We start from the raw sequence: 27372 nt of genomic DNA on the forward strand, positions 1-27372 counted from the left end.
TTGTTCCCAGAGAATTTCCATGGCTTTAATTCAAGACAGGATTAAATACTTTCATGAGTAGGCAAAACCAACTGTGCTAATCTGAGAAATCCATTGCTACCCTGGAAGTTAATATAACTAACCCAAGTCATCAAGAAAACTATATTCTGGGGCTTCCCTGGTGGCACAGTGGTTGAGAGTCCGCCTGGCGATGCAGGGGATACGGGTTTGTGCCCCGGTCCGGGAAGATCCCACATGCCGCAGAGCTGCTAGGCCCGTGAGCCATGGCCACTGAGCCTGCGCGTCCGGAGCCTGTGCTCCGCAACCAGAGAGGCCACAACAGTGAGAGGCCCGCGTACTGCAAAAAAATAAAAAAAGAAAAAAAAGAAAACTATATTCTATCATCAATTCACACTCAAACACCAGGAAAATTACGATTATACTTTATATTTCATTATAATTCCAAAAAGACACAATAAAATGACTCTCCTGCTAGTGTCTTCAGGGACCGATTGCTTCTGCTTCTTTGCGTGAAGGAATCCCTAAGGAGGAAAGATTCCCCCCTCCCCCCCAACTGTCAGACTCCAACCGCTCCTCTTTTGTGCAATCAGCCTTAGAACATTTCCCAGACGCCAATATTTGACCTCCAGGAGAAACATGCGGTAGCCACCTAACGATAATTGGGGAAAACTGAACCGGGGTCTGGACTTAGGCACCGGCACAGAGAGGACTGGGGAGATTTCATGGTGGCCAGAAGGGCCATGGGAGAGCTGGTTCGATGATCCCAAAGGCCCTAGATCCTAGCTGGTTGGGGACCCGTTGCGTATCTGGTGCAAGATTCAGCTTCTCTCAGCGTCTGGGAACAGCGTGCTCACATGCCAAGCTTTGGACTACATTTCCCAGACAGCTTTACTCCCCGGGCTGTCGCACTTTACTAGGGCGTGTCTTGGAAGAGAGGCCACAGCCGGCGAGCACCGCTGGGGCATCTCGCTCACCTCCGGCAGCCGCACCTGCCTCCCCGCGAGATGATTGGGGTCCTGCTCGTGCTCCTCCTCCTCCCCTTTCTCCTGTACATCGCTGCACCCCAAATCAGGTCTGTGCAAATGTATTGCCTTCTCTTGAGAAGTCTTTGGGGGAAATATTCATCCCCATCGAAGCTCTGTTCTTCAAAAGAAGGAAAGGAAGACTCCCCGCGGGGCTCCAAGTAGGGGAGTTCGGTTGGTCGGAGGAGGTGCAGGTCCTGGGTGAGGAGGGCGATACCAGGAGACCCCAGGCCGTGGGAAGGGGCTGCAGTCCGGAGCACCCTGCTTTGTTTCCTCAGTGCGAATCGTGACATCTGCAGCTCCATTGCTTGCTCTCTTGTTGCTGTTAGATTTGCTTTTTCTCTGGACAGATGTAGTAAAGGAGAGAACTGAAAGGGTTTCATCACATTCTCCTGCCTACTACCTGCCTTCGCAGCAGGAGTTGGGGGTGGGAGGTGGTCCGAGCCCTGCTCTGGGGTTTGGGGGTGGGGAGGAGAGGTTGAGGGTCGTGGTCTCTTGACCAGGTGACACATCAGCCAATGGCTGGCTGAGTGCCCCGGAGAATCAGCAGCGAGTTGCACACTGCTGATTGGTGCTGAGTAAATCACCAGTAGTGACGGTGGACCAGTGACTGAAGACACACACTCCTTCCCTCGGTGGGGATTGGATGGGCGGGGGAAGGGGGACGCGGTCACTGTCTGAGTGGAACTGGAAGGCGCGCTAGATCACCCTCTGCCGTTTCTTACCACATTCACCCCTTCCCTTTCTCCCCACCTCCCTCGAGCCCCTCCTCCAGTTGTATTTTTCCTCCCCTCTGCACACGTAGTCCTTCCACCTCTAGGCACACATGGGTGTTGGTACTGGGGCGAAACGCTGCTTTTTATCTCTTTCTGCCACGACATCCTCTTATCCCCATAGAATCTCACTGAAGAGTTGAACCTGAACTGAAAATAGTGCTCATACCTCAGCAAGATTTTTCTAAGGAAGGTTACACTCCAAGGGTGATGTTCCAAACCACCTAGCTAGGTCATGGGGGCTCGACCAGAGCTGGACTTTCATAGTTGATTGTCTCTTTTCTTCCTGCTGGTTAAGCAGAAGGAAGAGCTGGGTAGAGGCCCTGATATGTTGTGGCTCCTGCAGCTAAAGCTGAAGGAATGTGGGAAACAGAGCAGGGAGGCTTGTTCTGGGGAGGAAGATATCCGTTGGTGGTCACCTTGAGTTAGTTTGCTTCCTTCATGGCCTGTTTGTTCTAAGCAGGAACTTGAGTGGCTAGAAGTGTGCACTTTGCAATTCTAAGTTCAATGAAAAACGTTGAAATGCTCTTAAAAATGCATCTCCCAGTCAACAAATTGTTTTAAATTGAGCCCCCAAGATTTGCAGAGAAAAGAACAATCCGAGGCCTACTAATATCTGTTTGTGCATTCATTCTTCTGGAGAAGCAGGATGAAGGAAGAAGGACTCAAATTAGTGAAACCAGGACTTGAATCTCAGCTCCCCTTTGTACTTATTAACATTATTCTTTGTCTTATTTATTTATTTTTTCTAAATGTATTTATTTATTTTTGGCTGCATTGAGTCTTCGTTGCTGTGTGCAAGCTTTCTCTAGTTGCGGCGAGCAGGGGCTACTCTTTGTGGCTGAGCGCAGGCTTCTCACTGCGGTGGCTTCTCTTGTTGTGGAGCACGGGCTCTAGGCACACAGGCTTCAGTAGTTGTGGCACGCGGGCTCAGTAGTTGTGGCACACGGGCTCAGTAGTTGTGGCACACGGGCTTAGTTGCTCTGTGGCTGAGGGATCTTCCCGGACCAGGGCTCGAACCCGTGTCTCCTGCATTGGCAGACGGATTCTTAACCATTGTGCCACCAGGGAAGTCCCTCTTTGTCTTATTTTTAAGTGTGTGTGTGTTTCTGTTTGTTTTGTCCAGGTTGACAAGCTTTCATAATTTTAACTTTGTGTTGGGTAAGCCGTTTTATTAAGGCCATAAAGTGACAGTTATGGACAGATTAACATCAGTGAACCAGTTCTTTCTTTTTCTAGGCTGAGTCTTGTGATTTCCTAAGCCCAAGAAAGAGCTCCACCAGGATCCTGGCTAAACAGATATTCATCAGTTCTTGTAACTGCAGGGAACAGTGCTAAGGTTTGCCCTTATAATAGAATCACTTCTGTCCTCAAGCAAGAGCAGAAACATTTGGACAAGAAAATGTTTTTCTTTTTAATAAATTTATTTACTTATTTATTTATTTTTATTTTTGGCTGCGTTGGGTCTTCATTGCTGCGTGGGGGCTTCTCATTGCGGTGACTTCTCTTGTTGCGGAGCACGGGCTCTAGCCGCGTGGGCTTCAGTAGTTGTGGCACGCAGGCTCAGTAGTTGTGGCTCACAGGCTCTAGAGCGCAGGCTCAGCAGTTGTGGTGCACGGGCTTAGTTGCTCCGTGGCACGTGGGATCTTCCTGGACCAGGGCTCAAACCCGTGTCCCCTGCATTGGAAGGCAGATTCTTAACCACCGTGCCACCAGGGAAGCCCAAGCAAGAAAATCTTAAGAGCAGAAAATTTTGTTTTCTTTCCTCCAACCTTCCTTTAATCTATAAAAAGCCAGCAGTAGAAGGAACCAAAACAGCCCTCAGCCTTGGGACCTGTAGACGCGAGAACGTTGCAGGAATCTCTGGCTGAGACAAAGAGAATGAAGAACTGATGAGCTCTCCTCTGTCTGCAGGAAAATGCTGTCCAGCGGGGTGTGTACATCAACCATCCAGCTTCCTGGGAAGGTCGCTGTGGTCACTGGAGCCAACACAGGCATCGGGAAGGAGACAGCCAAAGAGCTAGCTCAAAGAGGCAAATTCATCTGCTTCTAATTCCCTCCTGCCACTGTTGTTTTTTTTTAATTGAAGTGTAGTTGATTCACAATGTTAATTTCTGCTGTACAGCAAAGTGATTCAGTTATACATATATATACATTCTTTTATTAATATATTCTTTTCCATTGTGGTTTATCATAGGATATTGAATATAGCTCCCTGCGCTATACAGTAGGACCTTGTTGTCCATCCATTCTATATGTAATAGCTTGCATCTGCCAATCCCTAACTCCCAGTCCATCCATCCCCCACAACCCCCATCTTGGCAACCACAAGTTTGTTCTCTATGTCTGTGAGTCTGTTCCTGTTTTGTAGATAGGTTCATCTGTGTCATATTTTAGGTTCCATGTATAAGTGATATCATATGGTATTTGTCTTTCTCCTTCTGACTTACTTCACTTGGTGTGATAATCTCTAGTTGCATCCATGTTGCTGCAAATGGCATTATTTCATTCTTTTTTATGGCTGAGTAGTATTCCATTGTATATATGTACCACATCTTCTTTATCCATTCATCTGTCAATGGACATTTAGGCTGTTTTCATGAATAGTGCTGCTATGAACATAGGGGTGCATGTATCTTTTTGAAGTATAGTTTTGTCCAGATATATGCCTAGGAGTGGATTGCTGGATTATATAGTAATTCTATTTTTAGTTTTCTGAGGAGACTCCATACTGTTTTCTATAGTGGTTGCACCAACTTATATTCCCACCAAAAGTGTAGGAGCGTTCCTTTTTCTCCACACCCTCTCTAGCATTTGTTATTTGTAGACTTTTAATGATGGCCATTCTGACTGGTGTTAGATGATATCTCATTGTAGTTTTGATTTGCATTTCTCTAATAATTAGCGATGTTAAACATCTTTTCATGTGCCTATTGGCCATCTGTAGATCTTCTTTGGAGAAATGTCTATTTAGGTCTTCTTCTTGCTACTGCTCTTTTATCCCTTGCAATGATGACCATTCTTATTATTTCCTCCCAGTCTTGGAATTCAAGAACATTCCAAGTGCCCCGCTGATTCGCTGGTCTGACACTAGTACAATGTTCTATATATAATGGACACAATGAATATTATTGATTTATTTTTCTTTCCTGATTTGTTCATCAGATACCTCTGTGTGAAGTAGGGGTAATTCCTTTTTTAAAAAAACAGTAGAAAATAACATTTAACATTAGTATTAGGTCTTTGATGCTCACTCAGAAACAGAGCCGACAGTTTGTCTCTTTTATATGTTGGTTGACAGGAGCCCGTGTATATTTAGCTTGCCGGGATGTGCAAAAGGGGGAGTTGGTGGCCAGAGAGATCCAGATCATGACAGGGAACCAACAGGTGTTGGTGCGGAAACTGGACTTGGCTGATACTAAATCTATTCGAGCCTTTGCTAAGGGCTTCTTAGCAGGTAAGTGTGGAACTGGAGACTATGCTGTGGGTCTTGCAATCAACATGGCAGACTTAGCTAAAAGGAAAAGATTCCTCTCCCTCTCTGACACATAGAAATGCTAGACAAAATATAGCCAAAAACTTATGATTCATAGCTGAACTCATTAGTAACAAAGGGAAATACTCAAGAGGCAGAAACAAAAAGTGAATTCAAAGGTTCATAGCAGTGCATAAGAACTAAAGCCAGAAATCTCATACGTGTACCAGAATTCAAAATGGGCTTTAAGGTCTGGAGTCCAAATATCCGTACAGGGATAGGAGATGAGACCTCAGGATGTTGAGGGCTGGGTTGCTGTTTGTATCTGAGGCTCCACATAAGGTTGGGATTCACAGAAAGCCATCTGGTCCTTGGTACAGGGAGCTTAAAAAAAAACCCAGGCCACCAGCTCAGGGACGTGACAAAGAAGCTTAACATCTCTTTAGAACATGGATGGATAAACTGTCATCTGCAAGAAATTAGAACTTCAAGCTGACATCATTTATGCGGTGGGGGGGAATTCATTCACACCACCAACTGGTGCAAGAAACTTGAGCTGAGAACTTAATGTAAAACCCCGTAGTATCACATCAAAATTGAGTCCAAGAGCACCCTGTAGGCTTATTCCCTCATAACCCAGGGATCTAGGCCTCCCAAGGGAAGCAACTTCCACTGATATATACTTTTAGTAAGAAATTACAACTCATTTGAGGAAATAAATCATAAGAGAGAGTTGGCAGATGAAACAAAGCGGTGAAACCAGTGTTTCTTTGTGGGCCTGAATCCGAGCGGCAGGGAGGCATAGAGAGTATCCTTTTTCTCTTGTTTTGGAATTTCCCATTCAGCTTGGGAAGTCTTTCTGTTGGGAGAGATAGACAGAACACTTCCCAAAAGCACTGAGTAAGTAGCTCCTGAACTGGAAAGATTGGAAAGGCCATTTGGTAGTGTCAGGTGGAATTTTGCCCTGTATTAAGAGTATGTATGATTCAACTGAAGTCTTAAAATGAAAAAACAATACAAAATAAGTATGAGGGGAAAATAGAGGAAAGATTGAAGCCATGCGTCCTCATTTTCAAAGCATGGGTATGGGGCAGATTTCAAAGATGTAACAGCTATGGCTGGCCACTTCCACACTCCATCCCCTCTTCCCTGCAGAGGAGAAGCATCTCCACATTTTGATCAACAACGCAGGAGTGATGATGTGTCCCTACTCCAAGACAGCCGACGGCTTTGAGATGCACATGGGAGTCAACCACTTAGGTAAGAAATTGTGTCTCATCACAAAGCTAGAGGGAAACTAAAGTTCTCCTTGGAAAACAGGGTCATATGGAGCCTTCTTTGTGGTGTGATTGGACCTTTGGGCCATAACAGACTATAAGTGTATAATAAATAGTGTCGTCCTGCCTGAAAGCTCAGGCTTGCTTGAGGTTCCTCCCACTTTTTAATCTGTGCTTCAGATTCAATTTACCTTAGGATATTTTTGAACAACCTAATTGGATTGGGGGCTGTGTTGCTTTCTTTGTAGAGACCCTTGTGGCCAGCATCAAGTAGAGGCCACCTGCTCTTAAACAGTGATGTTATTCAAAGTTGGAATAAGACATGACTTCATATTCGTATTCACATAATCCAGACCTACCTCATAGAAAGATGTCTCATGTCTTTGGCTGTTCCTATTTCCCTAAACCGTCACTGAACTTATTCTGTAGTTGATAATGAATTAATGAGACAAAAAGCCTTATTCTTGAATGCTCTGCCTTCCATAGCTGAGCCCGGCTCACCACTACTCCCTTCACACTCCCATTGGCCCTGAACTCTGTTAATTATACTTTTTCTCAAAGGTCACTTCCTCCTGACCCACCTGTTGCTAGAGAAGTTGAAGGAATCAACCCCATCAAGGGTAGTGAATGTGTCTTCCTTAGCACATCACCTGGGAAGGATCCACTTCCATAACCTGCAGGGTGAGAAGTTCTACCATGCAGGTCTGGCCTACTGTCACAGCAAGTTAGCCAACATTCTCTTTACCCAGGAACTGGCCCGGAGGCTAAAAGGTAGGCTTAGAAGAAATGAGTGTGGACACATGAGTCAATGGGAAGTAGCTAAAAGCCACAGGAATAGGAACTGTTTTCTGGAGCCCATCCTCTGGACAGGACCTGCTTCCATGGCTCTACCTGGGTATAGTTTCAGTAAACAGCCCACAAGTGAATGTTAGAGGTGACTGGGAGGTAACGGGAAAATTCTGAAGGCTGGGCTTTGGCAGTTATTAGCTGCATGACCTGCAGCAAGTTGTTTAACTTTTCAAGACTTATTTCCTCATATGTAAAATGGGACTGCTTCACGGGTTATTGTCGTGATTAATTCAGGCCTCATGAGCAAAGCAAGTTTTTTGACTCGTAATGAAATGAGATAGAAGGGAGGGACCAGAACTGGCACTGGCTACAACCATTGGGATAAAACAGGTGCTGGGACTATGGAGGGGGTCTGCCTAATAACAAAGGGTCATATAAGAGGGAAATGTATGCTTGAGGAGGGCAGTCTCCAGTCACAAATAAACAGAGATCCTTGGAATGGTCTACTATGGATTTCCAATAAATAGAACGGGAAATCCAGGGTGGACAATTAGAGTTGCTTAGGATTAAGGCAGGCAGAATTCAGGCTGAAGGTAGCAGACATATGAGCCCCATCGTTGGAACAGGATCCTCAAACCACATGGACAGCTGTGAGATGGAGAGTTATGTCTGTGCCCAGGGCATAACATCCTTTATCAGCTTGGGATGGATCAGGGTAACTGGATGGTGAAGACTACCCAAAGGTTGGTCAGGGAGCTAGGGTGGCCTGGAAGTGGAGAGATGGACCCAGCTGTGAGGATCAGATAAAAGCAGAGGCTACACGAGTGAGAAAACCTGATAGGTATGAGGATTAGGTGGGAAATAGCTATGATGCAATGAAAGAAACCTGGGCATGACGGAAGAGTCATTCATTCAGCCATTCAACAACCACGTATGCCAATGTCCATGCTATTTTACACACTGGATTAGTGGAGTGGTGGAGTGGTTCACATCCAATGGGAGAGAGAAATAATTAGCAAGTATTTATACAACTGTCGCATGTAAAATCACATGTAAAATCAGTCTAGTAATGCATGAATAATTCTCATTGTAAAAAGTTCAAATAAGATGGAAGTATATAGAGTTATTCTCCTCTCTTCCCTTTCTGCTTTTCTGCCCTCAGGATACCACTGTCAACAACTTGATGTGCACCATTCCAGTTATTTTCTTGTGCATTTACATATGTATATATCATACATAAGGAAGTGAAATTCCAGCACAGCATCTTAGAGATCTTTCCATGTACTAGATAGAGATTTACCCCATTACTTTTGTTGGCCACATTGTATTTCATAGTATAGATGTGCTTTAGTTTATTCATTTCCTAAACAATGTCTAGACAGTTTTCTTTTTGTTGTTGTTATTTAATTATAATTGTGATAAATGCTATAAAGGGGAATTACGAGGACCTATAATGGATTGGCAGGGGGGTGGTGGGGAGAAGCTTATTCAGTCTGAAGGATCAGGAAGGACTTTTCTGAGGGAGTGAGTTGCAAGCTGAGCCCTTGCAGGATGATTAGAAATTAAATGGGTTAGGGCTTCCCTGGTGGCGCAGTGGTTGAGAGTCCGCCTGCCGATGCAGGGGACACGGGTTCGTGTCCCGGTCCGGGAAGATCCCACATGCCGCGGAGCGGCTGGGCCCGTGAGCCATGGCCGCTGAGCCTGCGCGTCCGGAGCCTGTGCTCCTCAATGGGAAAGGCCACAACAGTGAGAGGCCCGCGTACCGCAAAAAAAAAAAAAAAAGAAGAAATTAAATGGGTTACAGTGTGGGTGGGGTGAGGCAGCTGAGGGAGCTGAGGAACATTCCAGGTAGAAGGAAGAGAATGCATGAAGGTCTGGTCTCTGCTTGAGAAACTGAGAAAAGGCAGTCATAGTTAGAATGTAGAAAGCAAGAGGTCTGAGCTGAGACTGGTAAGGTTGGTGAAGGTGAAATCCAGAGAGGCCACAGTAAGGATTTTAGTGTTTCTTCTAAGGGCAATGGAAAGCCGTTAAAATGGAATCCTTTTTTAAAACGAGGGCAGGAGTGGATGCAGCAGGTGATTTCTGTGGTTGAGGTAAGAAGTGAGGGTAGCTTGGACTAGGGTGGTGGAGACGGAGGGTAATAGACACCCCTGAGAGATATTTAGAATGTGAAAATTGCAGGGCTTGTTGATTGGAGATGTATGGTGAGGTGGTGGATCCTTAAGGACTGGTCCTGTGTGCCTGCCTGGTTGAAAGTGTAGGGAACAATGCAAGAACCAGGTTTGGCCTTAAATATATGAAGTCAGTTTTGGACCTCTGAGTCTGCATTACTATGGGTCATCTAGAGTAGATGTCAAGTGGAAAATAATACAGGTCCACAGTCCTTTTTCTGTAATTGTGAACTCCACAAAGGCCTGAAAACTCAGTTTTTTCCTAAGCTTGATACCAAAACTCATTTGGCAGCAAAACCTCACCTGTACTAGGGAGAGTAGGTACTAGACACTTTATATATATATAATAAAATTTAAGAAATTGGAAACATTTCTGACCCCAGGGTTTCTAGAAAAGAATTGGGGACCTGAAATAGCACATGCATAAGTGTCATTTAGCACTTATCATGCACCAGACAGTATTCTAAGCTCTTTTACACATGAACTCATTTAATCCTGAGAACAGCTCTGTGAGGTGTAGGTATTACAATTATCCCTATTTTACAGATGAGGAAACTAAGTCACAACATCAGGAAGGTCACACAGCTAGTGAGTGGTAAAGCTTGGATTTGAAACTGGGCATTCTGACTACAAAGTCCATACCCTTAACCACCACATTATACTGCCTTTTATTGTCAGCCAAGAGTTAAAAGGAGCCACTTGGACCATAGATAAAAATGAGTGCTGTAAAGTTACAGAGAGGGAATTTAGTGAGCCATGAGAACTCTTAACATTTAAAGTTTGGGTAGAAGATGATGAACCGGTCCAGGAAACAAGAGGATGCATCCAGAAAGGTTAAAAAAACCAGAAGAGGTGTGGGATCATGGAAGCCAGTGAAAAGGCAGCTTTAGGATGAGAGTGGTTAACAATGTCAAGTGCTTCTGAGAGGTCCTGGCTCTGCTGCTTCCTAGCAGTTAATAACCTCTCTGAGCCTTAATTGTAATCTGTGAAATGAAGGTATAAATTACTGTGAGGAGTGCTTGCGATTGCATCATGGGAAGGGAGTCCACATGGGGCAAATGTTTATTCATGTCTTCTGCTGTCTTTGGCCACTTGGCAACATCAAGTCCTGTCTTCCCCTCTCTATATGGCATCCCCGCATCAGGCTGTGGCGTTACAACGTACTCTGTACACCCTGGCACAGTCGACTCTGAATTGGTTCGGCACTCATCCCTCATGAGATGGATTTGGTGGCTTTTCTCCTTCTTCATCAAGACCCCTCAGCAGGGAGCCCAGACCAGCCTGTACTGTGCCTTAACAGAAGGTCTTGAAGTTCTAAGTGGAAACCATTTCAGGTATGAATGTATCTGTTTTTGAAGATGGAATTTCATTGCCCACAGGAAATAATTTGGATTTGTCTGGTATACCATACCCTTTTTACTTTTTGGGGGGGAGCGGGTGTTTATTTATTTATTTAAATTTTCATTTTATATTGGACTATAGTTGATTTACAATGTCGTGTTAGTTTCAGGTGTACAGCAAAGTGATTCAGTTATACATATACATATATTCATTCTTTTTCATATTCTTTTCTCATATAGGTTATCATAGAATATTGAGTAGAGTTCCCTGTGCTATATAGTAGGTCCTTGTTGGTTACCTATCTTAGATATAATAGTGTGTGTATATTAATCCCAGGCTCCTGATTTATCCCTCTCCACCATGTTTCCCCTTTGGTATCCATAAGTTTGTTTTCGATATCTGTAAGTCTGTTTCTTTCTGTTTTGTAAATAAGTTCATTTGTGTTATTTTTAAAAATTAGATTCCACACATGAGTGATGACATATGATATTTGTTTTTTTCTGTCTGACTTACTTCACCTAGCACCTAATATGATAATCTCTAGGTCCATCCATGTTACTGCAGATGGCATTATTTCATTCTTTTTTATGGCTGAGTAATATTCCATTGTCTATATGTATACCTTACCTTTTTAAAAAAGTACATTGTCCAATATGGCTTTTGTCTCTTGACTCTAGGGATGAGGGTAGTTAATGATGCTGCTAATGATGCTGATGTTTTATCTTTTAATAGGGGAATTTGACCCATTCATATTTTTTTGTGGTAACTGCTAGGTTTGATTTTATTCATGCCATCTTTTATATGGATGATTATGCTTTCTGGTTGTTTCTTTTCTTCCTACATTTTTTATGTCAATCTAGTTTTCTTTGTTCCTTTTTGGACTCCTAGTTCTATTTTTTCACATTAAAAAGAATTTGAATCTGTATTTCTCCACTGCCTTCAGGACTAAAATAGTATCAATGGACTCCCTTCTTGAATAAGTGAAGACTTTTAAAAGTTTGTATTGTAGGGAATTTTGAATGTACACAGGAGTAGACAAAATAGCATGTTGAATCCCCATATACCCGTAATCAACCTCAACAACCATTAACCCATGGCCAATCCTGCCTCATCTCCATCCACTACCCCTTCCCATATTTTTCTCATTCCATATTATTTTGAAGCAAGTTCCAGATATCACATAAGATCAAAATTTTTAACACGGTTTCACCTCCACCTTCAAGATTTTGTGGAAATAATCTGAAATTTTAGAGAAAGGGCTGTAAATAAATTCAGATTGAAATGAAAGGTAGACAGTCAGATCATGAAAGGTCTATAATGCCAGGCTTAGAGAGGAGCCGCAGAAGTTGTTTCAGCAGAGAGAGCCGCAATCTGGTCTGCGGTTTAGAAAAATATCCTTAGTAACTCCGTTTGATGAATGAATGAAGTACCTCAAATGAGAGAGAATGAGTTTCTGATGTAGGGTAATGACAGCCAGAATGAGGAGAATGATTTAAGTGGGAGACCCTGAAGAGGCAGAATTTTTACCACTTGATGACCAACCAGTGAGGGGGTAGAGGAGGATTTGGTGACCTGGGTTCAAGCCTGACTTATTAGGAGATTAATTGTGACATTAACTGAGACAGAAGTTGTAGATAAATAATGTGTATAACTTAGGGTTCTTTGATTCCAAACCAGTGGAAATGGACTCTGGCTAACATAAGCAAGAAGAAAATTTATTAAAATATGGGGATACTCCTAGGTTCAAAGGGAAGACTGAAGAGTCAGGCTTCGAACAGGCAGAATGGCCAGTCAGCTGGCCAGGACCCTGCTGCTGGAGTGAGTGAATGCCAGCTGTCTTCAGTCTGTTGTGTTGCTCACCATCCACTCTCCAGGGAGGAAGCATTGGGTCTCCTTCCTGCCCCAATCACCGCCTCCATCCTCTCACCCCCACTCACTTGGCTACAGGAGGACAGGCAGGCATTTGATTAATGGGCTCTTCAAACTATATCCAAGAAGAAGAGGTAATTCCATAGAAAGAAATCAGGTTTCTATTGCCAAAAGAATGTGGGATGGGTGTTCAACCAAAGAGTAACAATTGCCCACTACGTAACAAACCCGGCTCTGTACATGTTGAGTGTGTTATCCATAAGATATGTGAGTAGAACTGTGTAGCGGATAGCTGGAAATGCAGGTCTGAAGTGCAAGAAGATAGATTATTTAGTTTTGTACACTGGAATGATTTTTCAAGAGTGACTGGATTCTTCTTCCCTGGAGATTTTTTTAAATGAAATAATGCTTTATCTTGGTTTTGACTGAATGGCTTAGAGTCAGCTTCAAATCCATAATTATTGAATTGACTTTTGAAGAGCCTTTCCAGTACAATGGATTCTTAATTTTAAGCATTTTGAAGATCCAACAGCAGCCATGTAGACCACTAGCAAGACATGCACATAGAAGTCTGTCTTGATTGAAGCTTTAGGACCTTTGCACTGGTTGTTCTTTTCTGCCTGAAACTACTAATCAACTTTTTGTCTTTATAGATTTGCCTATACAGTTGGAATTATATAATATATGGCCTTTTGTGACCGGCTTTCACTTAGCATTACATGTTAAAGGTTCATCCACGCTAGAGGGTGTATCAATACTTCATTCCTTTTTATTGCCAAATATCTTATGGATACACCATCTTCATTTATCCATTCATCAGTTGATGGGCATTTGGATTTTTTCCCATTTCTGGGTTATTAAGATAATGCTGCTATGAACATTCATGTACACATTTTGTATGGATATTTCTCTTGGGTATAAACCCAGAAATGGAATCTCACTGGAATATGGGTTATATTTTAACTCTACTTTAGCTGTTGAGAAACTACCAGACTGTTTTCCAAAGTGGCTGCACCATTTTACATTGCCACAAGCAGTATATGAGGGTTCCAATTTCTCCACATCCTTGTTAACACTTGTTATTGTCTGTCTGTCCTTTGATATTAGCTATCTGAGTAGGTATGGAGTAGTATCTCATTGTGGTTCTCATTTGCATTTTCCTGCTAATGATGTTGAACATCTTTTCATGTGCTTATTGCCCGTTTCTGTATCTTTGTTGGAGAAATGTCTATTCAAATCCTTTGCCCATTTTTAAATTGGATTGTCTTTTTGTTGTTTAGTTGTAACAGTTCTTTATATAATCTAGATATGAGTCCTTTATCAGGTATATGATTTGCAAATATTTTCTCCCATTCTGTTGGTTTGTCTTTTCAGTTTCTTCATGGTGTCCTTTGAAGAACAGAAGTTTTTAATTTTGATGAAGTCTCATTTATCTATTTTTTCTTTTATCACTTGTGCTTTTGGTGTCTTATCTAAGAAACTATTGCCTAGCCCCAGGTCACAAAGATTTATTACTGTTTTCTTCCAACAGTTTTATAGTTTTAACATTAAGTTCAGGTCTATGATCCTTTTGTTTTTCTTTTTGAATTTTATTTTATTTATTTTTTTATACAGCAGGTTCTTTTTTTTTAACATCTTTATTGGAGTATAATTGCTTTACAATGGTGTGTTAGTTTCTGCTTTATAACAAAGTGAATCAGCTATACATACACATATATCCCCATATCTCTTCCCTCTTGCGTCTTCCTCCCTCCCACTCTCCCTATCCCACCCCTCTAGGTGGTCACAAAGCACCGAGCTGATCTCCCTGTTATACAGCAGGTTCTCATTAGTTATCCATTTTATACACATCAGAGTATACACGTCAATCCCAATCTCCCAATTCATCACACCCCCACCCCCACCCCCGCCACTTTCCCCCCTTGGTGTCCATACGTTTGCTCTCTACATCTGTGTCTCTTTTTCTGCCCTGCAAACCGGTTCATCTGTACCTTTTTCTAGGTTCCACATACATGCGATAGTACATGATATTTGTTTTTCTCTTTCTGACTTACTTCACTCTGTATGGCAATCTCTAGATCCATCCACATCTCAACAAATGACTCAATTTCGTTCCTTTTTATGGCTGAGTAATATTCCATTGTATATAGGTACCACATCTTCTTTATCTATTCGTCTGTTGATGGGCATTTAGGTTGCTTCCACGACCTGGCTATTGTGAATAGTGCTGCAGTGAACATTGGGGTGCATGTGTCTTTTTGAATTATGGTTTTCTCTGGGTATATGCCCACTAGTGGGATTGCTGGGTCATATGGTAATTCTATTTTTAGTTTTTTAAGGAACCTCCATACTGTTCTCCGTAGTGGCTGTATCAATTTACATTCCCACCAACAGGGCAAGAGAGTTCCCTTTTCTCCACATCCCCTCCAGCATTTGTTGTTTGTAGATTTTCTGATCATGCCCATTCTAACTGGTGTGAGGTGGGTGATACCTCATTGTAGTTTTGATTTGTATTTCTCTAATAATTAGTGATGTTGAGCAGCTTTTTAAAAAAATTTATTTATTGTTTATTTTTGGCTGTGTTGGGACTTTGTTGCTGCACGTGGGCTTTCTTTATTTGTGGCGAGCGGGGGCTACTCTTTGTTGCGGTTTGTGGGCTTTTCATTGCAGTGGCTTCTTTTGTTGCGGAGCACAGGCTCTAGGCGAGCAGGCTCAGTAGTTGTGGTGCACAGGCTTCGTTGCTCCACAGCCTGTGGGATCTTCCCAGACCAGGGCTCGAATGCGTGTCCCCTGCATTGGCAGGCGGATTCTTAACCTCTGCGCCACCAGGGAAGTCTCTGTTGAGCAGCTTTTCGTGTGCTTCTGGGCATCTGTATGTCTTCTTTGGAGAAATGTCTATTTAGGTCTTCTGGCCTGATTGGGTGGTTTGTTTTTTTAATATTAAGCTGCATGAGCAGTTTATATATTTTGGAGATTAATCCTTTGTCTGTTGATTTTTTTTTTTTTTTTGCGGTATGCGGGCCTCTCACTGTTGGGGCCTCTCCCGGACACGCGGGCTCAGCCGCTCCGCGGCATGTGGAATCTTCCCGGACCGGGGCATGAACCCGTGTCCCCTGCATTGGCAGGTAGACTCTCAACCACTGCACCACCAGGGAAGCCCTGTCTGTTGATTTGTTTGCAAATATTTTCTCCCATTCTGAGGGTTGTCTTTCCATCTTGTTTGTAGTTTCCTTTGCTTTGCAAAAGCTTTTAAGTTTCATTAGGTCCCATTTGTTTATTTTTGTTTTTATTTCCATTACTCTAGGAGGTGGATCAAAAAAGATCTTGCTGTGATTTATGTCAAAGAGTGTTCTTCATATGTTTCCCTCTAAGAGTTTTAGAGTGTCCAGTCTTACATTTAGGTCTCTAATCCATTCTGAGTTTATTTTTGTGTATGATGTTAGGCAGTGTTCTAATTTCATTCTTTTACATGTAGCTGTCCAGTTTTCCCAGCACCACTTATTGAAGAGACTGTCTTTTCTCCACTGTATACCCTTGCCTCCTTTGTCGTAGATTAGTTGACCATAGGTGTGTGGGTTTATCTCTGGGCTTTCTATACTATACCATTGATCTATATTTCTGTGTTTGTGCCAGTACCATACTGTCTTGATTGCTGTAGCTTTGTAGTATAGTCTGAAGTCAGGGAGTCTGATTCCTCCAGCTCCGTTTTTTTCCCTCACGACTGCTTTTGCTATTAGGGGTCTTTTGTATCTCCATACGAATTTTAAGATTTTTTTGTTCTTGTTTTGTAAAAAATGCCACTGGTAATTTGAAAGGGATTGCATTGAATCTGTAGATTGCTTTGGGTAGTATAGTCATTTTCACAATATTGATTCTTCCAATCCAAGAACATGGTATATGTTTCCATCTGTTTGTGTCATCTTTGATTTCTTTCATCAGTGTCTTATAGTTTTCTGAGTACAGGTCTTTTACCTCCTTAGGTAGGTTTATTCCTAGGTATTTTATTCTTTTTGTTGCAATGGTAAATGGGATTGTTAATTTCTCTTTCTGATCTTTCGTTGTTAGTGTATAGGACTGCAAGAGATTTCTGTGCATTAATTTTTTATCCTGCAACTTTACCAAATTCATTGATTAGCTCTAGTAGTTTTCTGGTGGCATCTTTAGGACTGTCTAAGTATAGTATCATGTATCATCTGCAAAGAGTGACAGTTTTACTTCTTCTTTTCCAATTTGTATTCCTTTTATTTCTTTTTCTTCTCTGATTGCTGTGGCTAGGACTTCCAGTACTATGTTGAATAAGAGTGGCGAGAGTGGACATCCTTGTCTTGTTCCTGATCATAGAGGAAATGCTTTCAGTTTTTCACCATTGAGAATGATGTTTGCTGTGGGTTTGTCGTATATGGCCTTTATTCTGTTGAAGTAGGTTCCCTCTATGGCCACTTTCTGGAGAGTTTTTATCATAAATGGGTGTTGAATTTTGTCAAAAGATTTTTCTGCATCTACTGAGATGATCATATGGTTTTTATTCTTCAATTTGTTAATATGGTGTATCACATTGATTGATTTGCGTATATTGAAGAATCCTTGCATCCCTGAGATAAATCCTTCTTGATCATGGTGTATGATCCTTTTCCTGTGTTGTTGGATTCTGTTTGCTAGTATTTTGTTGAGGATTTTTGCATCTATATTCATCAGTGATATTGGTCTGTAATTTTCTTTTTTTGTAGTATCTTTGTCTGGTTTTGGTATCAAGGTGATGGTGGCCTCATAGAATGAGTTTGGGAGTGTTCCTTCCTCTGCAAATTTTTTGGAAGAGTTTGAGAAGGATGGGTGTTAGCTCTCCTCTAAATGTTTGATAGAATTCACCTGTGAAGCCATCTGGTCCTGGACTTTTGTTTGTTGGAAGATTTTTAATCACAGTTTCAAATTCATTACTTGTGATTGGTCTGTTCATATTTTCTATTTCTTCCTGGTTCAGTCTTGGAAGGTTATACCTTTCTAAAAATTTGTCCATTTCTTCCAGGTTGTCCATTTTATTGGCATAGAGGTGCTTGTGGTAGTCTCTTAGGATGCTTTGTATTTCTGCGGTGTCTGTTGTAACTTCTCCGTTTTCATTTCTAATTTCTATTGATTTGAGTCCTCTCTCTCTTTTTCTTGATGAGTCTGGCTAATGGTTTATCAATTTTGTTTATCTTCTCAGAGAACCAGCTTTTAGTTTTATTGGTCTTTGCTATTGTTTTCTTTGTTTCTATTTCGTTTATTTCTGCTCTGATCTTTATGATTTCTTTCCTTCTACTAACTTTGGGTTTTGTTTGTTCTTCTTTCTCTAGTTCCTTTAGTGTAAAGGTAGATTGTTTGAGATTTTTCTTGTTTCTTGAGGTAAGATTGTATTACTGTAAACTTCCCTCTTAGAACTGCTTTTGCTGCATCCCATAGGTTTTGGATCGTCGTGTTTTCATTGTCATTTGTCTCTAGGTATTTTTTGGTTTCCTCTGATTTCTTCAGTGATCTCTTGGTTATTTAGTAACGTACTGTTTAGCCTCCATGTGTTTGTGTTTTTTACTTTTTTTCCCCTGTAATTGATTTCTAATCTCATAGCATTGTGGTCAGAAAAGATGCTTGATATGATTTCAATTTTCTTAAAGTTACTGAGGCTTGATTTGTGACCCAAGATGTGATCTGTCCTGGAGAATGTTCTGTGGGCACTTGAGAAGGAAGTGTAATCTGCTGTTTTCGGATGGAATGTCCTGTAAATATCAATGAAATCTATCTGGTCTATTGTGTCATTTAAAGCTTGTGTTTCTTTATTAATTTTCTGTCTGGATGATCTGTCCATTGGTGTAAGTGAAGTGTTAAAGTCCCCCACTATTATTGTGTTACTGTCGATTTTCTCTTTTATAGCTGTTAGTAGTTGCATTATGTATTGAGGTGATCCTATGTTGGGTGCATATATATATATATATTTTTAACATCTTTATTGGGGTATAATGCTTTACAATAGTGTGTTAGTTTCTGCTTTATAACAAAGTGAATCAGTTATACATATACATATGTTCCCATATCTCTTCCCTCTTGCGTCTCCCTCCCTCCCACCCTCCCTATCCCACCCCTCCAGGTGGTCACAAAGCACCGAGCCAATATTCCTGTGCCATGCAGCTGCTTCCCACTAGCTATCTACCTTATGTTTGTTAGTGTATATATGTCCATGCCTCTATCTCGCCCTGTCATAGCTCACCCTTCCCCCTCCCCATATCCTCAAGTCCGTTCTCCAGTAGGTCTGTGTCTTTATTCCTGTCTTACCCCTAGGTTCTTCATGACATTTTTTTCCCCTTAAGTTCCATATATATGTGTTAGCATATGGTATTTGTCTTTCTCTTTCTGACTTACTTCACTCTGTATGACAGACTCTAGGTCTATCCACCTCATTACAAATAGCTCAATTTCGTTTCTTTTTATGGCTGAGTAATATTCCATTGTATATATGTGCCACATCTTCTTTATCTATTCATCCGATGATGGGCACTTAGGTTGTTTCCATCTCCGGGCTATTGTAAATAGAGCTGCAATGAACATTTTGGTACCTGACTCTTTTTGAATTTTGGTTTTCTCAGGGTATAGGCCCAGTAGTGGGATTGCTGGGTCATATGGTAGTTCTATTTGTAGTTTTTTAAGGAACCTCCATACTGTTCTCCATAGTGGCTGAACCAATTCACATTCCCACCAGCAGTGCAAGAGTGTTCCCTTTTCTCCACACCCTCTCCAGCATTCATTGTGTCTAGATTTTTTGATGATGGCCATTCTGACTGGTGTGAGACGATATCTCATTGTAGTTTTGATTTGCATTCCTCTAATAATTAATGATGTTGAGCATTCTTTCATGTGTTTGTTGGCAGTCTGTATATCTTCTTTGGAGAAATGTCTATTTAGGTCTTCTGCCCATTTTTGGATTGGGTTGTTTGTTTTTTTGTTATTGAGCTGCATGAGCTGCTTGTAAATTTTGGAAATTAATCCTTTGACAGTTGCTTCATTTGCAAATATTTTCTCCCATTCTGAGGGTTGTCTTTTGGTCTTGTTTATGGTTTCCTTTGCTGTGCAAAAGGTTGGGTACATATATATTTATAGTTATATCTTCTTCTTGGATTGATCCCTTGATCATTATCTAGTGTCCTTCCTTGTCTCTTGTAACATTCTTTATTTTAAAGTCTATTTTATCTGATATGAGTATTGCTACTCCATCTTTCCTTTGATTTCCATTTGCATGGAATATCTTTTTCCATCCCCTCACTTTCAGTCTGTGTGTGGCCCTAGGTCTGAAGTGGGTCTCTTCTAGACAGCATATATATGGGTCTTGTTTTTGTATCCATTCAGCAGACCTGTGTCTTTTGGTTGAAGCATTTAATCCATTCACGTTTAAGGTAATTATCAATATGTATGTTCCTATTACCATTTTCTTAATTGTTTTGAGTTTGTTTTTGTAGGTTCTTTTCTTCTCTTGTGTTTCCCACTTAGAGTAGTCCCTTTAGGATTTGTTGTAGAGCTGGTTTGGTGGTGCTGAATTCTCTTAGCTTTTGCTTGTCTGTAAAGCTTTTGAGTTCTCCATGGAATCTGAATGAGATCCTTGCCGGGTAAAGTAATCTTGGTTGCAGTTTCTTCCCTTTCATCACTTTAAATATATTGTGCCACTCCCTTCTGGCTTATAGAGTTTCTGCTGAGAAATCAGCTGTTAACCTTATGGGAGTTCCTTTGTATGTTATTTGTTGTTGTTCCCTTCAATAATTTTTCTTTGTCTTTAATTTTTGTCAATTTGATTACTATATGTCTCGGCGTGTTTCTCCTTGGGTTTATCCTTCCTGGGGCTCTCTGTGCTTCCTGGACTTGGGTGGCTATTTCCTTTCCCATGTTAGGGAAATTTTCGACTATAATCTCTTCAAATATTTTCTCGGTTCTTTTCTCTCTTTTCTCCTTCTGGGACCCCTATAATGTGAATGTTGTTGTGTTTAATGTTGTCCCAGAAGCCTCTTAGACTGTCTTCATTTCTTTTCATTCTTTTTTCTTTATTCTGTTCCGTGGCAGTGAATTCCACCATTCTGTCTTCCAGGTCACTTATCTGTTCTTCTGCTTCAGTTACTCTGCTATTGACTCCTTCTAGTGTATTTTTCATTTCAGTTATTGTATTGTTCATCTCTGTTTGTTTGTTCTTTAATTCTTCTAGGTATTTGTTCTTTATTTCTTCTAGGTCTTTGTTAAACATTTCTTGCATCTTCTTGAACTTTGCCTCCATTCTTTTTTTTTTTAATTTATTTTATTTTATTATTTTTGTCTCTGTTGGGTCTTCGTTGCTGCATGCAGGCTTTCTCTAGTTGCAGTGAGTGGGGCTACTCTTCATTGAGGTGTACAGGCTTCTCATTGTGGTGGCTTCTTTTGTTGTGGAGCATAGGCTCTAGGTGCACAGGCTATAGTAGTTGTGGCTTGTGGGCTCTAGAGTGCAGGCTCAGTAGTTGTGGTGCCCGGGCTTAGTTGCTCCGCGGCATGTGGGATCTTCCCGGACCAGGGCTCGAACCTGTGTCCCCTGCATTGACAGGTGGATTCTTAACCACTGTGCCACCAGGGAAGCCCTGCCTCCATTCTTTTTCTGAGGTCCTGGATCATCTTCACTATCATTATTCTGAATTCTTTTTGTGGAAAGTTGCCTATCTCCACTTCATTTAGTTGTTTTTCTGGGGTTTTATCTTGTTCCTTCATCTGGTACAAAGTCCTCTGCCTGTCTTTCTGTGAATGTGGTTTTTCTTCCACAGGCTGCAGAATTGTAGTTCTTCTTGCTTCTGCTGTTTGCCCTCTCTCCTTTTTTTTTTTTTTTTTTTGGCCATGCCACACAGCATGTGAGATATTAGTTCCCCTACCAGGGATCAAACCTGGGCCCCTGGCAGTGAGAGCAGAATCCTAACCACTGGACTGCCAGGGAATTCCGTATGATCCATTTTTGTTAATTTTTGTATATGGTATGAGGTAGGGTTCCAACTTCATTCTTTTGCATTTGGATATCCAATTGTCCCAGAACCATTTGTTGAAAAGATTATTTTCTCTTTGCTGAATTGTCATGATAGCTGTATTAGTCCATCTCGGGCTGCCATAACAGAATACCACAAACTAGATGGCTTAAATGACATTAATTTATTTTATCACAGTTCTGGAGGCTGGAAGTTCAAGATTAAGAGGCTGGCAGGGCTAGTCTCTGGTGAGGCCTCTCTTCTGCATTGCAGATGGTTACCTTCTTGCTATGTCCTCACATGGCCTTTCCTCTGTGTGCATATATTCTTGGTGTCTCCTTCTCTTCTTATTAAGGACGCTAGTTCTATTGGATTAAGGCCTCACCCTTATGACCTCATTTAACCTTAATTACCTCCTTAAAGACCCTATCTTCATTATAGTCACATGGGGGTTAGAGCTTCAACCTATGGATTTGGGGGGACATGAATCAGTCTATAACAGTAGTGTTACCAAAAATCAATTGACTGTAAATGTGAGGGTTTACTTCTGCACTTTTAATTCTATTCCATTCATTTACATGTGTATCCCTATGCCAGTTATAATGCTATCTTGATTACAGTAGCTTTATAGTAAGTTTTGAAATTGGTCAATCTTTTACCTATACTGATTAATACTTACCAAAGTCCCACTGGAAATATCAGCATCATGACCATGCTGATGTCATAACCATACTTCAGTAGTTCTTATTGTATGTAATATTTGAATTTTGTATTTGAATAATTTTTACAGCATGTCTTAGCTTACAGGGGATTTTCATGTCCTTTGTATCATTTGCTGTTCACCATAAACTTAGAAGGAATTTAAGACTTAGTGCATTGGAGGCTGTAGAGGCCTACAGAGGCCAAGTCATTTCCAGAGAGTCATCCAGACCCTCTTGGTCATCAGTGATAGTCTTTTCACTCAGAAATGGCAGGTTTTGCTGGTGGTATTGGTGAGTTCCCTTAAACCCAAGTACTACACTTATAAGGCTTGTTTTTTAAATGCAAAGTTATCTTTAAGTATTTTTTTTCAACCTTTCATGTATTTAAGAACCATTTGGAGAACTGGTTGAAAACAGATTCCTAGGCCTCAATCCTAGAGATTCTGATTCAGCAGGCCTGGGGTGGGGCCTGAGAATTGGCATTTCTAGCAAGTTCTCAGAGATCCTGCTGTTTGTCCACAGCCCAGAGTTTGAGTAACACGGTTTTAATGGACATAATGTTAGGGGTTTGCTTCACATGGTTGTTTCAGACTTATCAACTCTCCTTTTTACCTTCAGAGTTTGCTTAGATGGTCCAGGAAGCAGTTTTCTTGAAACGGTATAGTTTTAAAAATTGTTTCTCACGTGACGTCAAAGATCGTGAGCCTTTTACTCACTCATTTAAAAAGAAAATAACCCTCCATTGAATCCCTACTGTGTACTAGATGCAGAGAATACAAAAATGAGTAAAAGAATTATCCTTGAGAAACTTTTCTGGGTGGTGAAAAGTTGGGACACCCCTCCGGCATTTAATGGGGACTTAAAACAATTGTAGTTACAACAATGAAGAGAAGGTATATGAAACACCTGGGACCTTGTTATTACCATTTCTTTTCTGCTATCATCTTTTACTTCTTTTGTTGGTTATGAAGCTGACTTTGCTTGTTCTTTGAGTTTAAAAACAGTTATAACTGCAGGTAGATCAGAAGGAAGAAGGTTTTTTTTTAAACCACTCCAAGCATCTATGACCAATGTAAATAGCAGTATCTCAGCTACATGACACTGTACAAGGTCCTATAGAGTGAACCTTAGAGACATGTTTGAACAAGATGGACATACACAGGAGTCAGGCAGGCACTGATATTACAGTTAAATACACACACACACACACACACACACACACACACACACAGGGGAATATAAAGACTAAATGGTACACATTATATATCAAACAAAGCATTCTGAGCCGGTGTGGTCTAGTGAGCTCTAAAACGGTAATTACATTTTCTCTGAGGTAAACATTGGAGGATGCAGAATTAGGGCAAACACTGGTCCTGTGAAGCGCCCAGAGCACATGTCATCCCTGGGTTGTTTTTCTGCTGTGTTCCTTATCCCAGGCAGAGAGCAGACTCCATTCTTAACCCTGTGCTTTCAGCCTTTCTCTTTCCTTTCCAGTGACTGCCGTGTGGCATGGGTCTCTGCGCAGGCTCGTAATGAGACAGTAGCAAGGCGGCTGTGGGATGTCAGCTGTGACCTGCTGGGCATCCCTGTGGATTGACAGGTGATGGCAGTTGGACCCAAGAGAAGCCTGCAGTAGACTACTAAGTACTCCCTGCCAAAATGATTCTCCTTCGGGATGGCCAAAACCTTGAGCACAAAGAAAGCAAACCTTCCAGCCTCGCCTGCTTGATGTCTGGTAACAGCCCAGTGTACACTGCCAGATTCATCTAAACGCCTTGCATTTGTCCAGATTTATTTTGCTCCTGTTACTGCCAGAGTTACTAGAGATAATATAGGATAAGTAGACCTTCATATGACCTCCAAGCTCATATTTTCCTTCTGAAGCCTACTACCTAGGAGAACCTAAGCTATGGCAGGGGTTAATTTCTGGCACTTTGGATTAGTTTCTATCCTCTTTGTCCACAATGTAGTTCCTCCCAACCAAATAACCTTCAAGGGAGCCATCCTTTAGCCTTAGCTAAACTCCAGGAGTCACAGTGGCTTGGCTCAAGAGCAGGGCTTGTCCCTCACCTCTTAAGAAAACCATCATGGCACCAACGTCTGGATTCTTTCAGGAAACTTCACTGAATCTGGATTGTGGCATGGCTTTATCTCTGACAACCTAAAGCCACTGCTGCTAAAACACTTTCACATGCCTAGACCACAGAAGAGCTTCCTTTTCTAAGAAGCTGGTGGAGTTTACAGGATGGCAGAAATTTGGGGAAAGGCAAAAATAAAAATCAAATTTAAACTGTCATTCATTTTCCTGCTGTTTCTCAAATCAGCAAGAGGGTAGTGAAAGAAGCAGCTTGAGAAGATAGGCCACCTGACTTCAGTTACTGACCCTAGGTCCATGGAGGCCTCCTTTTTGTGCCTTCGTTTCTCTTAGAAAACCAGAAGGGAAAGGCTATTTAGTGATTGTCCCTGAGTATATCTTTGTGTGTGTTCTTGTGTATTTATGCAGCTGGGAGTATTCAAAATAGCCACAAAGGAACAGTATTAAACTGGACCCCTGTGCAGGTAAATAATCAGAGACGGAGCAGACCTGTGTCATTCAGTCTTTGATACAATGGAAAATGAACTCTGTATATGCTGATAACTACCCACCAAGAAGCACATGGGTGGCAGGGAAGAAGTCCAAAAAAGAGAAGAATCCTGGAAGATAATGCATGCAAAGGCAATGAAGGGACTAGAAAAGGGTTTTAAAAAAACACACACACACACTCACACAACAGCTAAATATGTTAGTAATATCCAGCAATAGGAGAATTGAGGGTGACCACCTGAGTTCAAGTAAGACGGGAAAGGCACTATGTTAAGCACCAATCAACCTATGTGGTAGAAAAAAACCCAGACAAACAAAAAAAAAAAAAAAACAAAAAACAAAAAACCCCCAATTATTTATTCAGCAAAATTGTCTTAAGGACTGATATCGGTAATTATAGTCAATTTAAAAATCTTTCAGGGCATTTCCTTACATTATCTTGACAAGATTAAAATGTCTACTGTATTTGCTAGAAATCTACCGTTTATTTGGAGAATGTTTATCAAAAGTAATGCTGCCAAAGGAAGGCTGAGTAATTGGTACTGTTCCATCACTTGTTTGGAGTACATTCTTCTAATAGAGTTTGTGATTTTCTTGGACTAACAATTTACATATTCACTTTTGTGGAGAAAAGAGTTATAGGACCACAGTCTTCTCATATTTGTAAATAATCTTTTGTTGAACTTGTTTTGACCATTAGGATATATATTTAGACATGGTCATTTTATGGAAAAATTGGAAAACTTTTGATAATAGTGCAGAACTGAGTTAATATTTTACTTAATTTATATTAACTGTCAATGACAAATTAAAAATTTGATTATTTATGTTTTTATTTACCAGAATAAAAACTGTAACAATTAAACATTTAATTTGAGTCAACAGAAGAAAACAATTAAATGAAACCTTAATTAGAGTCAAAAGAAGAAAACACTTTTCATTACTATGGTTATGCAATCATTTCTTGTTCATGAGGATAATTTGTCCCATAGTCAGCCACAGTACAGTGTCAATTCAAACTCCATTAACTTGGGTTGTGTGATAATTTGATTATTCATTCACCCATTTTCTACTAATCTTTTATGATGCTGTTCAAAGATCATGTTTTCCATCCCAGGCTATTCGTTACCTCTCCTTTTTGTACTTGTCCCTTCTATAACACAATGCTATGGGACCTACAGTACACTGCCACTAACAACCTGACTTTTCCCTCTCCCTCTATGCTCAATGAATATTAGTAGCTCAACAAAAGTTTGTTGAATAAATGGTCTTTGAACTCAGTCTAATAAGGGTCCAGGAGATATAAATCACCAAATCATTTCCCTCTGAACAGTCATATGTCTTTTAATACGTGTGGGCAGTCTTAAGTATTGGGCTGCCAAGCAAACATTTCAGAACGGGCTCCATAGGCACACCATCAGTGAAAATAGGAATTTTCGTCCACTAAACCATGAAAACCCACGGAGTGCAGGAAAAGACTTCGTAATTGTTAACACATTACATACACTTACTGAGAAAGAGACCTGATGAAGCCAGGTCCGCCTTGCTCACTACATATAAATAATACACATATAAATTACATATATACATATGTATACACACATATATTACATATATAAATAATACATAAATTACCCAAGGTCAGAGTGAATCTTTTATTCAACACATGCCCAGATCCAGGCACAAAGGCTACGCTTACATTGAAACACCTGCTGAGTGAATGACTGCACGGCGTACCCAGCCGCTAGAGGCTTAGCGTATATTTTGGGGGTCACACTGCCCGGGGACCACTTCTCAAAGAATGTGACTCTGGTGACTTGACTCCCCAGTAAAAGTGCTTTAAGCTCAAGCGCAGGCAGGAACCTGGCCCAGCTATCTTCCAAGAACTGAAAGCTAACAGTCGGAATGTGAACTGAGAAAGTAAGGGTGGCCAAACAGTGAGACGACTGAGAAGATGACAACCAGGCGCCTACTGATACCAAATCATTGCGCGTCAGCGTCAGGCTGACGCCCGCGACGACGGCAGAACTACCGCCCCCAGCAATGCTTGACTTCCGAGTCTGAGTGTCTTCCGTGCCGAACTACAGCCTCCGGCATGCACTGCAGCGTCCGCCCCTCGCCAGAAGGCGGGGCCTGGGAGAGAGGCGGCCGCGCCGCCGGGCCCGCGGGTTCCCACAGTCCCTTCCGCCGTGGCGCTCTTCCCAACCCCGGACTGGCTAATGCCGGGGTTCCGAGACTGCCGTTCGCGCCCGAGAGCCACCGCTCCCTCAGGAGTAGCCCGGGCAGCGCAGCCCGCCCGACTTGCCGTCAGGCTTTGGCGCCCGGCGCGCCGTCAGTGACGCCATGCAGGGGGTGGGCGTTCCGGCTCGGGAGGACCCCGCCG

At 41.7% G+C, this 27372-nt stretch overlaps 1 protein-coding gene across 2 annotated transcripts; it reads left to right on the plus strand.

The window, feature by feature from the left end:
- Nucleotides 1-917: 917 nt before the first annotated feature.
- Nucleotides 918-25342, plus strand: RDH11 (retinol dehydrogenase 11). Of its 2 annotated transcripts, none has more exons than XM_060004357.1 (7): nt 918-1072; nt 3710-3828; nt 5097-5252; nt 6426-6530; nt 7109-7318; nt 10652-10841; nt 23900-25342. In XM_060004357.1, exons 1-7 carry the CDS (start codon nt 1005-1007, stop codon nt 24000-24002), a joined length of 951 nt encoding a protein of 316 aa, XP_059860340.1. In that variant the 5' UTR covers nt 918-1004; the 3' UTR covers nt 24003-25342. The 2 variants fall into 2 exon arrangements, with proteins under 2 accessions (XP_059860340.1, XP_059860341.1); XM_060004358.1 differs by having other exon boundaries at nt 7109-7228.
- Nucleotides 25343-27372: the final 2030 nt, after the last annotated feature.

The sequence above is a fragment of the Delphinus delphis genome, chromosome 2 (genome assembly GCF_949987515.2).
Source record: "Delphinus delphis chromosome 2, mDelDel1.2, whole genome shotgun sequence".
Classification (NCBI taxonomy): Eukaryota; Metazoa; Chordata; class Mammalia; order Artiodactyla; family Delphinidae; genus Delphinus; species Delphinus delphis.